Here is an 18289-nt window from a genome sequence, read left to right as displayed (position 1 = left end):
GGAATTATCACTGGATTTGCCAGGTATCAAATCTTTTAAAGATATGTTTTTGTCAATGGTCTGGCTATGTAATAGATTCCAAAAAGAACCATTACTATTGGGATATAATGTGCATAAGAGTGAACTCTCCCTTCAGCCTCCACGTCCCGGTCAAAAGCTTCCTTAATATTGGGTGCTGATGTTGTTTGAGGAGGGGAGTAGTTCTCTTTATGTACACATTCTGGTACGTAATGGCAACTTTTCAGGATCCAATTAATTCACAACAAATAAAATCAAGTCCTACTCTTTTTTTTTTCCCCTCATTGAACATCCTGTTTCACTTGAAAATATGTCACATTACAGAAGTAAAATGGGTTGTGAATGCTGTTTCATGTTGACTCTTGAGATTATGCAGATGACAACCTTTCTCAGAAATGGCATGATTGTGTTTAGTTAACATTTACCAGAGCTAATTCATTGCTGATTTATATGCTAATATATGGCATATGATACATACAAGCAGAACAAGGATACACAAAACCTCTGGTTTTCCATTTAGCTGATAAAATCAGACAGACAATCAGATTAAAGTGTTTTTGTGCCAACAGTGTGCATCTCAATCAATGTTTCAAGTGTCACTTGGCTCTTGAAAAGGTTCAAACAAAAGTTCTAGGAGAATTAGTTAGTGCTGAAGATGTGTCTCTTGAGCATTTATATTGTTTGTGAGTATTGATCTCCAGAAATTGTACTTTTTTAAGTAGTTTAAAAGTGGGATACTTTTACTTGAATACTGTAACTGTACTTTTAATGCACTATTTCCCTTTGTCTGTGTTCTCTACTTCCCTTCCTGATTTAATTTTTATCCATCAACGCAATTGGCTACAAGAGTCTCGTGACTCCCGTCAATAAAAAATGTGAACGGCAGCTGTAGATCGGGCGGCAACTTTTATGGATGTGGAGGATGCCTCAAACAGCAGTTCAACACCTGAAAGGGCTTTTCGCAGTGAAAAGACCAATTGCTTGATCGTGTCATGTGAGTTTAACTTGCTCAAGCCAGCTATCAGCATTAATCCTGCCTCTAATTTGAAGAAACTTATCTATGTTTCTAAATTTTATGTGTCTATAGACTATAAATGATCTATCTATCACTGAGATTATTGAGTTAATGTGAGAGATTAAGACAATGTTATCAATAGGGCTATGCAATAAAACAATCTTGATGTTTATCTGAAAAAAGAAGAGATGTCCGCGATATCGATGATAAACTTTTGAGTCATTTTCTATATTTAGCCGACCACCACTGGTTGGTTGATCTAGATAAAATATAAAAGATTGACATTTATTTCCAGGCATCTGTAGCTGCATACTGTTTGATTGACAGGCGGCTAATGCAGCTAGTGTGTGTTCATAAACGCACGTGCCTAAATTATCAAATACACTATAATTCTGCCAATGCCCATCTTGGTGATGCATTAATGTAAGCGCAGTCAGTTATGTCTAAAGTGAATGTAAACAGTGGCAGGGATGGATTACTGACCGGGCCAATGGGACCAATGCCCGAGGGGCCTTGGGCTTTAAGGTTGCGCAATCCAGTTTGGCGGTCTCCCCGTTCGAAAACCCATCAACAATGAAAACGAAACATTGTGCATCATGCATTAGAATGAGAACACATCTATTTCTGGGCTTAAAAGATACAAGAACTAAATAAATGTTGAACATTGTACCTCAAAAGGAGTACAATGCGGCCCCCCATGTGCTACTTAAAGGGATATTTCACCCAAAAATGAAAATTCTCTTATCATTTACTCACCCTCATGCCATCCCAGAAGTGTCTGACTTTCTTTCTTCAGCAGAACACAAATTATGATTTTAGAAGAATATTTCAGCTCTGTAGGTCCATACAATGCAAGTGAATGGATGCATAAATGTTGACGCTCCAAAAAGCACCTAAAGGCAGCATAAAAGTAATCCATATGACTCCAGTGGTTAAATCCATGACTTCAGAATTGATATGACAGGTGTGGGAAACAAATCAATATTTAAGTCCTTTTTACTAGAAATTCTTCTCCATTCCCAGTAGATGGCGGTTTGCATGAAGAATGTGAATCACCAAAAACACAAGAAGAAGAATGTGAAAGTTAAAGTGGTGATTGACTGAGGAGGGAGGAGAATGTATAGTAAAAATGGACTTAAATATTGATCTGAGATATTCTTCTAAAAATCTTAATTTATGTTCTGCTGAAGAAATAAAGTCATACACATCCAGGATGGCATAAGTGTGAGTAAATGATGAGATAATTTGGGTGAATTATTCCTTTAAATCCCAATTTGACCCTTGTACAAAATAACTTTTCCCACCCCTGCTCTACCTCCTCTATTGTGCGGAGCTGATGTGCCAAGTGACCCAGCTTCTATTTTTGGCATTCCTTGCATTGAACATGTTTTATACACAATATTTACTCGCTTGGTCGGCATTAAGGGCATTTTAGACCCTACACATAAATTGATTTAAATATAATTTAATGATACATTACGTAGTAAAATGGTGATCAGTGTATTGAAAATAACTTTTTATCTTTTCATTTCTGGAATCGTGTAGCTCCTTTATTATTTTGGAATCAGATTCATGAAGTGTTTTTCTTAGATAAGTGATGTATTTTAAAAGTTGGCGGCCAAAAATACCTATATTTATACCTATAAGATACCTATATTTTTTCTGGCAAACAGCCAGGAACTCATGAGTACTTTTAAATGAGCTACTCTTTTACTTTTACTTGAGTAGTTTTTAGGACTGGTACTTTTAATCCATTCACACAAAAAGTTGGGACGTAACAGTACATTTACTTGAGTATGATTTTTCTAGAGGGAGCATGGTACATTGTCTGAGTCACATGATGACAGGGATGCAACATTCTGTCATATTTTGATAAATTCGTAAAACATAAGACAAGCAATTAATGTGTCCAAAGATGGTTGCTGGCACCGTCATCACAAGGGCCTTATCTGTTTCAAGCTGCTACATAAAGTCCAAGATAAAGCATTAAATGGTCTCAGTCTTCTTTCAGGTAATCTCTGAAATTCCTGAGCGTGAGAACAATAGACGCTGCAAAAAATAAGCCAAAACTTGCTGTGATTGGCTCTTTTTAGACATTGAGCCATAATAAAATGCCAGGCACAAAAACCGTGTGCTAACCAGGTGCAAAGTTTCCCGCAACAATTTGTCAGTCCACACTAAACACAAAATCGCTGTATGATGTGACACAATCACAGCCAATCGGTACGTATTTGAAATTTAAGGTGGAGCCGGAGATTTCATGGTGATTGTGGCTAATCAGAGTAAATCTACAAAATAGAAACCAAACGATTGACAAAATTATCCTTTCGCTCATCGTTTGTCATGTTTGCGGCTGGACAAACACTTGAATTACATGAAAAAGATAGCTTTTATCATTAGATGCTTTACCATTGCATCTGGTTAGGACATGGTGTAAAGGTCCTTTCACATGACTGTGGTTCAATGCACCTTCATCACATGCATTATGCACTGCGTTGACCGGCACATAAAAAGTGCTGCATATTGCATCCAAAAGGGTCAATTTTACGAGGGGGGCTAGGCAGGTAGTAAGAAAGCAGTTATTAAACAGTGAGAAAAAAACAGAGTCACTGTATTTGATTAATTAATTACAGAAAGAATTAAGTCATTTGTGGAACTAATATCTACATTTTGGCCTGATACCTTTTCTTTTTTTTTTTGGCCAATTACCGATATGATGGCCAATAATATACATTTATACTGTTTTGCCACAAAATGAAATCACACCAAGTGAAATTAGCTATGCAATTTTTAATATTAAGGGCTTTTTAATATGGTGCGATTCATTCTATTAAAGAATAATCATGCAAATAATAATTCCTCCTGACCCATACATAAATTCTGTAATAAAAGCACATATTTTCCCACCTTCTGAGAAATTCAAACTTGAAGTTCATATCATTTTAAAGTAAATATTTTTACCAGCCACGTCAGTATAGGGCAGTCAGCGCACCACAACAAACCTCACAAGCACTGCAGTCACAGAATGAGAGCCAGTCTCACAGGACCCATTCTTGTAAGCTAGACAAAGCACAACAGAATTCAGGGATCTGACAAAAAGCAAAAAAAATAAAAATAAAAAATAAGTAAGTAACAATGCAACATTACTTTAATTATTATGTCTTATTTATATTTCATTATCTGTATATGGTGGCCTTTCTCAGCAAATATTTATATATGTGATTAATTGGAATTCATTTAATTAGTTAATCGCCATGTCATGTGATTAATTCTATTAAAACAACATTTTAATCAACTGACTATTGAAACAGCATAAAAATGTACAATGTTTGAATGGGGGAAACAACTATATTATCTACATCCAATATTGTCCCAATCAGACACATATCGATAATACTACAACAACTACTACTAATAATAATAATAAATAAAAACTGTAATGCTGGCGAGTTCCAAAATGATCATGATATATTGTGCACCCCTGGTCAAGATATGCCTTCAGCACTGTGCCATGCAACTCAATGTATTTGGATACTTATTGTGTTTAGATGTCTTCCATCTTTGCCATGTTCATGGTGCGATTTGTCTTGGAATCAATAGGTGTACTTCATATACAGAAGGTCAGAAAACAAAGTCAAAGTTGAATCTGTTTGAATTTTAAGCGGTGTGTTACAACTTTTGACCTGCACGAAACAACGCTGGAGTAAAACTGTAGCTGTAGCATTGGGGAATGTTGACTAGTCACGTGAAAGGGCCTTGACACTTATTCTCAATTTACACACATATTGGCTAAAGGAGTGATGTACAAAAGGAGTGTCATAATGACATTTTCAAAGACAGGTGATATGGAAGTAATTCACATTTTAAAGGATTACAACACTGTCCACATAAGAAGTGGGTAAGAGTTTGTGGCTAACAACACAGCTTAAAAGCATTTAAAAATGTTCTTTGTGTACCTGCAGGGAATCTAAATGATTGTTGTTAAAAGCACAAATGTTTGCTCTAGCCCTAAGCATTCAAGAGGGCAAAAGTCCACGGTGGGAGGTGTCCTCAATTTGGCACTTATACCATTTTCCAATCAAAGGCATACACACACACATCGTTCATAAATAGACAGATCAGAAGGATAGTAAAAGCCAAAATGGTGATTTTACAGACAGGACCAGCTCCCAGACAAAAGCAAAAGTGTAAGTAGAATAGAAACAAATGCTGATGGCTGTGTAATTGTTGTGAAATCATTTTGTCTATAACAAAATGCACCAGAGAATTCCTTTCAAGAATAAGTACTCAACAATGTAACCTCAGTGTGTTCAGAAAGACAAAAACCATTATAGAAATTTGTTAAAACTACATAACATTTCAAAATGCACACCAGTTTAGTCAATCTTATTTTCTTATTGGTTATTTCACATATCTGTCAATAAAGTCAATAAAGTACATACACGATCAGCCACAACATTAAAACCACCTACCTAATATTGTGTAGGTCCCCCTTGTTCTGCCAAAACAGCGCCAACTCGCATCTCAGCATAACGTTCTGAGATGATATTCTTCTCATCACAATTGTACAGAGCGGTTATCTGAATTACCGTAGACTTTGTCAGTTTGAACCACTCTGGCTATTCTCTCATCAAAAAGGTATTTTCGTCCACATAACTGCCACGCACAACCAGCCCATCTGGCACCAACAATCATGACACGCTCCAAATCACTGAGATTACATTATTTCCCCATTCTGAAGATTGATGTGAACATTAACTGAAGCTCTTGACCTGTATCTGCATGATTTTATGAACTGCACTGCTGCAAAACTATTGGCTGTTTTGATAATCACATGGATGATTGTTGGTGCCAGATGGGCTGGATTGAGTATTTCTGTAACTGCTGATCTCCTGGGATTTTAACACACAACAGTCTCTAGAATTTACTCAGAATGGTACCAATAAAACGTCCAGTGAGCTGCAGTTCTTCAGAAATGATGAGAGAGGTCAACAGAGAATGGTCAGACTGGTTTGAACTGCTAAAGTCTACTATAACTCAGATAACCGCTCTGTACAATTATGGTGAGAAGAATATCATCACAGAATTTTATTCTGAGATGCAGGTTGGTACTGTTTTGGTGGCACGAGGGGGACCTACACAATATTAGGGAGATGGTTTTAATGTAGTGGCTGATCAGTGCATCTTCATGTCCGTTAACTTATGCATATAGATATATATATATATATATATATTTTTTATACTTCTTTCATGTATATATACATACTGTAGATAAATACTGTCAAAAAGTGCGCCTGGAGTGTTTATTAGTTCTTAAAACTAAGTTGGTTTGAACTCTAAATCAGGATACGAGAGCCACTAGGGGTCCTCTGTAGCCCTAGGCGCGGATCTGGGGGTATATACTGATGAGGGTGGTTATATGGTGGGGGTGGTGGAGGTAGAGGGGGCTGTGAACTGTCATTCCCACCCTGGTTGCCTCCTCCATTCGGTGAACGTACTGGCGTGGAGACAACAGATTGGATGAGCTGGTGATGAGTGGGACTCTGGCTGAGGAATGCCTCCAATCGACCATGACCACCTTTGTCCAAGACGATGACCTTGACGATTTGCTGGCACTGAATTAGCGTGTCGGGTCGTATGTCGGCCAGGGCCACAGGCTGGTGGGCATGTGAGATTGTGGGGCTGGCGCATTGCAATGGCGGCTGTTGGAAGAGCTCCCTCTGGTGGTTGAGTATGGCGGCACTCTCAGGGCTCGGCAGCGCTGTGCTGAGCTGGTACGTCTGAAGCCTGTTGTGAATTGACACCTAGTTTAGAAAACAGTCAGAGATAGCATTATATGTTATAAGACTGTCCTCCTTCTACCGCCATCAGCCCTCTGGTGATAACACATGACAACAGACATGTGCAAGGTGTTGCGTGTGAACGTGGGCACAAGGGGTTCGCTCTGTGTCTTTCGAGACAAAGTTTGGGAAGCTAAAATGGGGATCAAGGAGTGGAAGGGATTGGGGACCATGTGCGTTTGTGTCTCTAAGGTGTGTGGTAAATAAGAGAACACCGAGGGCCCTTGTGTCTCCCTTGGAAACCACTATTCCATAATGGGAAGAGGGAATGCAGAACGATTCAAAGAGAAAGGGGACAAGTAGGGGTGGAACAGGTTTAACAGGAAGTTAAACAATGGAAAAGGGACATCTACAAGCAAAATACATCCAAATACATGCCAAGGGCAAGCATCACTAGTAATGTTGCTCCAACATGTGGTTATGCTATTCATTTTCTAAAGCCTCGGTCACACTGCAAATGGCATTGTCGCTTGGTGTCGCTAGACTCTGTGATCTATGTCACTGGTGGGCGTTCCTACTGCTGTTGCTTTACTGTTATTGGTGGACTGCACATTTGGCCATAGTAGCTATGGAAATTATGATACAAGTTTATACTGCCGGTAAAACATATATTGCAATTTGGTAAGGAATCAGTTCTATTTCCTCTAAATTTTACAATTCTCATAGAAACTTAAATTTTCCATCTTGCCAGCACTTGCCTACATTCAACTCCATTATCTCACTCACTCACTCACAGCAGACGGGTGATGTGAGCTCCGCTGTCTTTACTCTCATTGGTAGTCACTCGCGAATGTCACTCGGAATTTGCATAAAGTTGACATTTTCTCAACTTTGTCTTGTCGCTCACCATGGCGATCTCTGTTGCTAATTGTCACTGCAGTTCGTGTCGCCAGAAGTCACTCTGTGTGTGAACGGGACTTTAAGGATCGTACTTCTGATTTTTGCTTGTTGGATGATAACATTGGGACCCGATCAATATCTTGGCACAATGGAGCAGCTTCCTACTTATGGAGTTTATGCAATTTCAAGTCCCAAATTTTGTTACCCCCTTAACTTGGGCAGGGTCTCCCTTTAACATGCCACCATCTGAAAAGGACAGTGTGGCAGGGCGGAGGGCCGGGTTGTGATCCTACACACCCGGTCCCGTATTAGGCTAATTATACCTCTGTGAGGTTTAAAGGCTGACTGCAGAGGGCCGTGCAGAAGAGAGAGATCGTTAGCGGACATGTCCGTCATGTGTGTTTATGTTGTCTTTTAAGTTTCTCATTAAAATATGATTTATATCGTCAAGCCGGTTCTCGCCTCCTCCTTTCCATTGAATACCTTTACAGACAGGTTTTGCCGTTGTTTCTTCACTCCCCTTTGGGTACTGCAACTGTGGGTTGCATGTGCTGGATACAATGTTTTGTGCCACTGTCTTAGGATTGGACTCTTTTGAACTGGGCTACTAGGACACTACCAAGGAATCACAGGTAACCTAGGATTTGCATAATCAAGCACCTGTTCATCTTCAGACAATGTACAAATCTAGCTCACAAGAAGAGTTTTCCTGGACTTGCACTCCATTCTGTTACAAACAACTCTCTTTGACTCTACTCTAGCTGTTTCCTGACCTCTAATAAAGGCAATTCTCCAAAATTCTCAGCAGGACACTTCCATTGCCTCTGGGACTGATGAATTTTGCAAGGTAACTGAACTTCAGTACACAGTTCAAAATGCGAGTTCATTCTAAGTGGACTCAGGATATATGTCGGCTCTGAAAGGTTGGGTTGAGGGCTAAAGCAAGGGCATCAAACTCTTATGAATAAATCTCCCTGAGCGTTGGAGATAAAGTAAAAAATAACTGACAGCGCAACACTCTGCTTGAGAGTATTAGCGGATGGGCAATTTCAGCTGAAAAAGGATAAGAAATGGTTGGTGATAACTGACGATTATCACAAATATGTGGGTTCTCCGTGCAGGTCAGGCAAAGATACAGATGCTCATAAGGATGCTCATGACTATAAAGAGTAAACTTAGCAGTTGAACTGGAAAATAGGGTCAAAAATTAATGGGTAAAATGTCCACATAATGAATCTTGCAGAATCTTAATATTTGTAAGTTTGATTTATTTGATATATATTTCACTATATTTTACTGTAGCCCTTGAAAAGCTGAAGGTTATAAAAAAGGGGTTCAGTGTAGCGATGGGAAGTCCCATTTCCATTTGGTTTAGTTTGCACAAAAATGTGCGCATACTCTAAATTGGATTTATAATATTTGACAGCTTTTTAAATGCTTATCTCTTGAGAAGGATCCAGTGCAAAGAGCTAGAAAAATGGATCACATGGCAAATTGCCTTAGAACTACTAAATGCATTCTGTATAAATGTGAAAACCCTCCAACACAACTGAGCTCTAGCTTGCATTTCTGAATTCTCTTTTCAAACGTTTCTGTCCATCTTGGAACACTTTTCAGTGTTCACTCATTTCAAGGCATGTCCATCTCAACCTTACATCCCATGCCAAGCTAACACGTGCCAATCACTGCCATGTATAAAAGCCTGAACATGTTTTAAAGTGTATTAAGAAGTTCTGCTCATGTCTACATTGACAGGTGGCTCAGCTAGTCTATACTGGTTAGGCACCATGTTTCCTCAATTTCTGTGTGTCCCTCGTTCCTCCAGGAAAAAGCTGGCGTTTCCACTGACCCCTCTGCTGTCTGCAATGTGTTCTGACAGTCCTGTGGCCTTTAGGGCTTTGCAGGGTGCTGACATTTACATGTGGCATGATTAAGGTGAGGTTTTGCAGTGCCAGACAGGAAGTTGCTGCCACTCTGATCATGCAGACTACAAGAAAGTCACTAATGTGCTACATCTAATGGTAGCAGATATGGGAACCTGCCTGCCAGACAAAACCTCTATGAGGCAAACCACTCTTATTTAAAATTAACGCTTTCAACAACCACAACTAGTGCATTGAAATCATTTACCACCCATACAGGTCAGATTAGCATTCTTGCAGTGCAAATGAAACCATGCATTATGTTGCGATTCCCAAAAAATCACCAACCTGCAAGTTGCTCCATTTTATTTCCTCGCCAAAGCCAATTCACCTATTTTTACTTGCATTTGAGGATTGAGTGTTCATTTTGCGTCCTGAATTTATATATCTGTGAGCTAACTGCTTTGCCGCAACTTCAACTAAACTACATTTTACAATGAGTGAGTACTATTTTGGTTTCTAATATGTGGTAATGAGATCATAACTAGAGGGCTTGTGGAGATATGACTAACTATTAATGAAAGCTGTCTTGTCGCACAGCAGAAGTGTGTCTATTTGAATAAAATGTACTGGCCCAGTGCTTGTTTGCCGGTGTGGTTTGCCTTAAGTTACCTCACATGCACATGAGACGTTGTAATGTCAGGATGCTATTCACACGACCCTCTGGTAATGTATTTTAAGTAGGGTGTCTTTCATACCCCTGCAGAGAGGTGAGGGTGCTACATCACATTAATGTTAGAGTTAACTGTGGTTGCCACAGTGGAAACATTGAACTCTGAAACTCAGATGTCTGGTTTCAGGCTGGGTTTGTGGCCGTTTTTCATGTATAACATAAAAGTTTTTATTGGGTTCAGGTTTGTAATTAATGAAAATTGCAAATGACAAATACAAATTATTCATAATTAATGTAAATGATATACTAAATTATTAATGCTTTGATTTTAAGGTAACTTGTTTTGTTCGTGCACCCACACACGATCGTTCATCATCCAGTTTTGCAAGAAGTTTCCAAGTGATTTTGGGTCCAGATTGAGGTCACACTTTACCTGTTAGGCCATTTTGGGTCACAGGGTCGGGGACATGCACTTAAAAGGTTTAAAAGCAAACATGTGAAGCTTACATTAATTCTTCTGCACACAAAAAAGTGCTATTTGAGCAATAAATTATAATTCTGTCTAAGTTATACTGGACTACTGTTTTAGGTGGATACATTTATGGTGGATAAAAAGCAGCTCTATTTAGCATTTCCAGAAAGTATAAATATTTCTATCTCTTTTTAGAGCTGCTGATTGTTTTTTTCCTACACTCAAACTAATGCACGCAAATGTGTAAATATCTGGGACTTTGTTCCATGAAACGTGTCGGTTGCGCTCTTGAAATTCTCCTCCACACTGCACTGTTAATTTAACAGGAGGGGCAGCAGTGTACAGATGAGTTTGACTTCTAGGTGAATGCTGTTGACTTTGCTGTGGTGGCAATACTATTAAGAATGACTTTAGGGGAAATGGAAGGTCATTTGGCTGAGGATGCTGCATTTTTATTGCAGTGGGAACATATGGCTTTTGTTAACTTTCACTGACTTTATGTTGTATGAGCTGTCATCTATGCAGTTTGCTTGACGGATGTTTCTAGGGGTCTGGAGGGACTTACCTGTGTGAACACTTAGCTCTTACCTCTACTGCATTGTGTCCACTCTGTGATGTGTTCATTTCCTGTTTGCCTAGGTAAAGAAAAGATTAAAAGATGTGTACTATATATACAGGGCAAGATAATAATTTTGGTTACATAAGCTTGAAAGTAGATTTTTTTTTTTCATAAGCAACAAAGGGGAACAATGGTTGAATCTAACGAAAAAATGCTAGGTCACATTTAACCCCCCCTAACATATTAACATATTTTTAAGATGACCCAGACATATTCTTGAGATTTATCCATTCATGGGTGAGGATAAAAAAATATTGCACTATATACATGCACTATACAAGAAACAATCTATGAAAGTTCTTTTGGACTGAATTCTGGAGACAGTGGACATTAATGAGCTCAGTAGACATGTTCTTTATCACCAGATTCGTTTTTGTATGACTTTGATGTGTGCTTGTCACTATCTAACCGAAGACCGCCAGATTGCCAAAAAATCCAACAAAACAACTCTAAAATGACAATGCCTTCTCCATCCCTGTCAGTAGAAACCAAAGATGGAGAACACATGTAATTGCATTTCCTAACTCTCTTTGGAAACCTGGTGAACTGCCTTGCTGTCTAAGCAGCCACTGTACCTTCCAAGACAGCTTCTCTTTATGTAGCAACTCTGCATACATACAAATGACACTCCTCAAGCGAAGTGCACATACAAATACACATCAAACAAAAAAACTAAACAATACATTAGTTTGATTTTCATAGATGCAGGCCTCCCACTTTATTGAGATTAGTGGTGGACCAATATGGTTTTTAAATGGTTGATTCTTTGGTTTATCTTACTGAGGATTGGAACAGAGGTACTGTTTCCTGTATTTGCGACTTCAAGCAGTGGTGGAGCTAGGGGCCTGGCCACCCCATTGGCCACCCCACTTGTAATTGCTGTTTTAGTCATTGTTTTGGTAATTTTTTGGCACAATTTAGTTCTTTAGAGGTGAAATCATCTCTGTACAAATGTACAAACGTAACATGTGTGCACACCAAGGTTGCCAAACCTCTCCATCCCGGGTGTCATTGTATCCACTCAAACCCCCCCACCCCACAGTCCGACGATATAAAAATGCTGCCCGAACATTTCTGTATCACCACAGACTGATTGCTTGCCCCTGAATGGCCACCCCTTTGAAAAACTCCTGGCTCCACCCCTGACTTCAAGCAAGTGTATTCAAATTCTCCATTATCAGGTAATATATGCTGAATGTTAAGAATATGAAATTCAACAGGTGAATGTGTGTGGTGTGTGCTGTAAAGTACCTGAAGGAGAACCTTGCCTGCCCCTCAACTCAAGCTGAGTCCCATTGTTCTTGATGGAGTGAGTTTTGGCTCCCTGTTGCTTCTCCAACTCCCCTACAAACACACATACATAGAGCGAGAGAGACAGAGGGATATGATGCCACAAATGCTTGTACACAGACACACACATACAAGCACTCTCTAACAGGCTCATGCAAATAGCTATGCACAAAATGCCACAAAATTCCATGTTCCTTCCGCCTATACACAACAGAGCTTCAAATCACCACCTTGATGATAATTGCCTGTCATTTCTAATCACACCACAAAATAGCTTCTTCCTCTTAAGGGAGAACTATAAAAAGGCTCTGGATGAACATTAGGACTCTTTCCTTTTAAAGAAAATATGCCACCTGATTTAATAACGCCATAAGAAAGGACTATACTAGATAAAAATCTTTTCACAGCAAAAATAATTTATAACAACCAATCATCCAGTTATTATACACACACATACATTCACACACGAGCACACAAACACACACACACACACACACACACACACACACACACACACACACACACACACACACACACACACACATGTTGTGTTTCCATGTTTTATGGGGACTTTCCATAGACATAATGGTTTTTATACTGTACAAACTTTATATTCTATTCCCTAAACCTAACCCTACCCCTAAACCTAACCCTCACAGAAAACTTTCTGCATTTTTACCTTTTCAAAAAACATAATTTAGTATGATTTATAAGATGTTTTCCTCATGGGGACCAACAAAATGTCCCCACAAGGTCAAAAATTTCGGGTTTTACTATCCTTATGGGGACATTTGGTCCCCACAAAGTGATAAATACACGCTCACACATACACACACACACACACACACACACACACACACACACACACACTCCGTTGCTAGTTCTAACATGACTTTTTCGAATTAGAAATAAAGGCAAATGAAGATACACTTGATCAATACACAACAGTTTATATATTATCTGAAATATTTGTGTGAAAAACCCTCATGCTCCCCCTCTCACACACACACTCACACACTCGTGGACACACAATATACACGTAACGCACACACTTAAGGCCCAACCATACTCGTGAGAGAAAAACAGAGTCGTCGTGTCAGCGCACTCCATCATCTTAGTGGGGATGACATTTTTCTTTATTAAGGTTTATAACGGGAATATGGCGACACACATTTTGGCGAATTTGAAGCGATGTTACTTTTGACGAGAGCTTCAACAAAAAAGGTAATCTCAGAAGCGAGATATCTCATTTTCTCAGTTTCTCTCTTTCGATCCCTCAAATAAAAACTCAAACACTAACTCACACACACACACACACGCTCACACAAACACACACGCACACACAAATGCACTAATGTGTTACTCCAGTAAGTTCTCCAGTGAAGCAGCGCAAGCCTCGAAATCCCCGTTTGCTAGTTCTGAAGTGACATATTCGAATTAGCAACGAAGGCACGGACAGTATTTAAAAGCAGGACGCTGAATCCGTGGTGAAAGAAATAGTTCCTCTCATAAGAGCATTTTAGGGATGAAAACCATAAAATGTCTTGAGCTAAAACCCTGAACAATGTCTTAAGGTGTGGTAACTCTATAAATGGAATAATTGATTTCAGCCCGTTGTGACTGCATTACCACCTCAGGTGTGCATTATTTTTAAACAATACAACGGTCCATCGACAGTTATTCCTTACATATTGCTGTAGTAAATCAGAGGATAAAAGGAGGATACAAATGTCATATTGTCTTTTATTAAAGTCCTGAGAATGAAGAAGACATGCGGACATTAATGCGAAGCAAAAGAGAAAACCTGCATTCATTTTGCAATTGCTTACAAAAACTAAATATATAAATAGATTACACAATTTTTGTTAGTCTTTGTTTTTGTGTTGGTTTCATCCATGTCTGAGCACTTTTTGATTGATGATGGTATTGTCAAGAGATGTTACCATCAAGTTTAAAGTGAGTGTTTGCACATTTTTTGACATCTATATCATTAAGTTTTCTTGGGGTGGTTACCATTTCATATTTGAACTGAACTAACCTTGCCATGTCATAAAAAGGTCAAATTAACAGATATTTTAAAGAGACTCAAGAAACAGTCAAAAATTTCCCATTTTATTGTTTTCTTGTCACATGACAACAAAATAGGTGTGTTTGACTTCATGCAGCACTGTACAGAGCGATCGGCGCCAGTACTTGAAGCAGTGCATGTTGGTTCGAAATTTTGTATGACTTGAGACGGCGCCACCACCGCATCACCATAACGTATGCCATCAAAGTACTGCGAGAGCGATTCCAGACCAGCCGACTGGCGCAGCAGCAGCCTATTTGAGATTGGTTAGACTCACAACGTGACAATGGTGACTTGTGTTTGAGTTTGTGATGGCCTACTTCACATACTACTCTTACTACTTCTGTTATATTAATCAATGGCAGAAACCGTAAGAGTAGTATGCCATTACAAGATGTTTATTCTGGCACCTCCAGTTCGGCGAAAGCTCTCACAAATCTGTGTTTTTATAACAGTACATTTAGCTTATATCATGTTATATTACGTTTATTATAGTAATAACATGTTTATTCATAAAAAAATCATAATGATTAAAAATACTGACAACTTTATTGGTAATAAAATAATACAGGCTTTTATTTAACTTTCTTCTTGTACAGACAGCAGGCACTGTATTAAGCAGCACATAACCTTTTCAAATGAATAATGTTTCTGGTTATTTTATGTAAAATTCAAAAATCTGAATTCCACTTCATCTGAAATAAAGAAAACACACATCATATTATCTGCTGTGACTGATGTAGGTTCAGCACACGACGGATTGATGGATCTCTTTTCAACTCCTCCCCTGACTGCAACTGACAAATCTTGCTGATCGGTAAGGCAAAATGCAGTTCAAGTCAAACATCTATCGGCTTTCTTTATGTTGGTTACAGCATACTGACTTTGATGTGGCAAACAAATCCAATATTAATACCATTTTAAATATATAATTTATATTTGCCATTAGTTAACCAAAGAACTGTTGCCAAGTGGTAGATATCTGCAGAAGGTTTACAACAGAACTGATGCCAGTTGAAGTAGATATTTGCCAAAGGTTCACAACAGAACTGTTTGCCATTAGTGGTAGATATTTGCTGATGATTAACAACAGAACATTTTGCCAGTAGTGACAGATCTTTTCCAAAGGTTTTCAAAGAACTGTTTGCCAGTAATGGCAGATATTTGCTGAAAGTTCACCACAGAACTTTTTGCCAGTAGTGACAGATATTTTTAAGAAAGTACCTTTAGCCAGAAGTGACCGATATTTGCCAAAAATTCACAACAGAACTGTTTTCCAGTTGAGGCAGCTATTTGCCAAAGGTTCACAAGAGAACTGTAAGCTAGAAGTGGTAGATATTTGCCAAAAATTCACAAAATAAGTTTAAAAAATGTCACCAGAATTGGCAGATATTAGCTGAAACTTCACAACAGAATGGTTTTCCAGTGCTGGCAGATATTTTGCAAAAGTTCTCGGCAGAACTATCAGTAGTGGTAGATATTTGGAGAATGGTCACAACAGAACTGTTTGCCATTAGTGGCAGATTGATCAAAGGTTCACAATAGAACTGTTTGCCAGTTGAGTCAGACAGTTGTTGAAGGTTCACAATAGAACTGTTTGCCAGACGAGGCATATTTTTGACAAATGTTCACAACGGAAATGTTTGACAATAGTGACAGATTGACCGAAGGTTCAACATAGAATTGTTTGCCAGTTGCGGCAAAATTAGCAGAAGATTCACCACAGAACTGTTTGCCATTTGAGGCAGATATTTAACTTTCACAACATAGCATTCTGCCAATAGTGGCAGATATTTACTAAATGTTCACCACAGAGCGGTTTGCCGGTTGAAGCAGATAATTGCCAAAGGTTCACAACAGAACTGTTTGCCAGTATTGGTAAGCATTTCGCCAAGGTTAGCAAAAGTGCTGTCTGCCAGTAGTGGCAGATATTTGCTGAAAGTTCACCACAGAACTGTTTGCCAGTAGTTAAAGATATTTGGCAAATATTTGCCAAAGTACCTTTAGCCAGAAGTGGTAGATATTTGCTGAAGGTTCACAACAGAACTATTTTCCAGTTGAGGCAGCAATTTGCCAAAGGTTCACAAGAGAACTGTTAGCTGGAACACAAAAGTTCACAAAACAACCATTTGACAATAGTGGCAAATATTAGCTGAAGCTTCACAACAGAACAGTTTTCCAGAGTTGGCAGATATTTGACAAAGCTTCTCAGCAGAACTGTCTGTAAGTAGTGGCAGATATTTGGAGAATGGTCACAACATAACTGTTTGCCAGTAGTGGCAGATTGACTGAAGGTTCACAAAAGAACAGTTTCCCAGTTGAGGCAGATATTTAAGGTTCACAATAGATCTTTATCCATTTGAGGCAGGTATTTGCCAAAGGTTAACATTAGAACTGTTTGCCAAAGAAGCAGATATTTGATGACGGTTCTCAGCAGAACTGTCTGCCAGTAGTACCAGATATTTTACAAAGGATCACTACAGAAATATTTGCCAATATCGCAACAAAACCGTTTGCCAGTAGTGGCAGATATTTACTGAAAGTTCACCACAAAACTGTTTGCCAGTAGTGGCAGATATTTACTGAAAGTTCACCACAAAACTGTTTGCCAGTAGTGGCAGATATTTACTGAAAGTTCACCACAAAACTGTTTGCCAGTAGTGGCAGATATTTGCCAAAGGTTTGCAAGGAGATCTATTTGCCAGTTGAGGCAGATACTTATCGAATGTTCACAACATAACTGTTTGCCAGTAGTGGCAGATATTTGCCAAAGGTTTGCAAAGAAAATCTATTTGACGGAAGTGGCAGATTTTATGCTGGAGGTTGACATTAGAACTACTTTAGAGAAGGTTCACAATAGAAATGTTTGCAAGTTAAGGCAGGGATTTGCCAAAGGTTTGCCAGTAGTGACTGATATTTTCCAAATGTTCACCAAAAAACCATTCGCCAGAAGTGGCAGATATTTGCCAAAGGTTCTGAGCAGAACTGCTAGCCAGAATTGGCCAACTGTCCACTTGTTGCCAAACATTCACAACAACCGATGGGAAGCTGCATACTTTTACCACAGAGTTAGCATACCATACAGTTTTGAAAGTAACTGCGAATTTGACACAAATAAACAGTTTTTGCAAGGGCTGATATTATTCATTTTTTACAATAGACAAATACACTGAATGCTGTTCAAAGTATTAATGTAGAAACTCATTCACATCTGAATTGTAAGGGAGGAAAAGAGAGTTTATTTTCTAAGGAAAAAAATATGTATAGCTTTTAGATGACAGCTTTCAGCTCAACATGAGGAAAAGATGAGAGAGAGAGAGAGAGAGAGAGAGAGGGATACAGCTGTATTCTTGAAAGACTGTAAAGGTGCTTACCTCCTCGCTGAAACTGCTGACACAGATACAAACACAGCACAAGACTTCCCATAGTCCCTTGCGCTCTCTATCACAGTTTGTAATGAACACCAACTGGCCTCAGCAGAATACGTGCTTTGATGTTCACATGCACTCAGCCCTCTCTCTTTCTGTCTGTCTTCCTTTCTTCCTCTCTGTCTCTCTCTCTCTCTCTCTCTCGTGAAAACCTTAAGATGTGT

The 18289-nt window shown here is 38.9% G+C and overlaps 1 protein-coding gene across 1 annotated transcript in view; it reads right to left on the bottom strand.

Moving 5' to 3' along the window:
• Positions 1-6317: 6317 nt before the first annotated feature.
• LOC127639212 (IQ motif and SEC7 domain-containing protein 3-like) overlaps positions 6318-18289 on the bottom strand; it is a 156665-nt gene continuing 144693 nt past the window's right edge. The window contains exons 13-15 of the mRNA XM_052121121.1: positions 12591-12683; positions 11309-11355; positions 6318-6837 (exon numbers count right to left, since the gene is read on the bottom strand). Of these exons, the coding sequence (XP_051977081.1) occupies positions 6370-6837; positions 11309-11355; positions 12591-12683 (608 nt within the window). The 3' untranslated portion in view covers positions 6318-6369. The remainder of the gene's footprint in view (positions 6838-11308; positions 11356-12590; positions 12684-18289) is intronic.

The sequence above is a fragment of the Xyrauchen texanus genome, chromosome 47 (assembly GCF_025860055.1).
Source record: "Xyrauchen texanus isolate HMW12.3.18 chromosome 47, RBS_HiC_50CHRs, whole genome shotgun sequence".
In the NCBI taxonomy this organism is placed as follows: Eukaryota; Metazoa; Chordata; class Actinopteri; order Cypriniformes; family Catostomidae; genus Xyrauchen; species Xyrauchen texanus.
The sequence above is the reverse complement of the archived record's forward strand: the minus strand, read 5'-3'. Positions and strand labels throughout refer to the sequence as shown.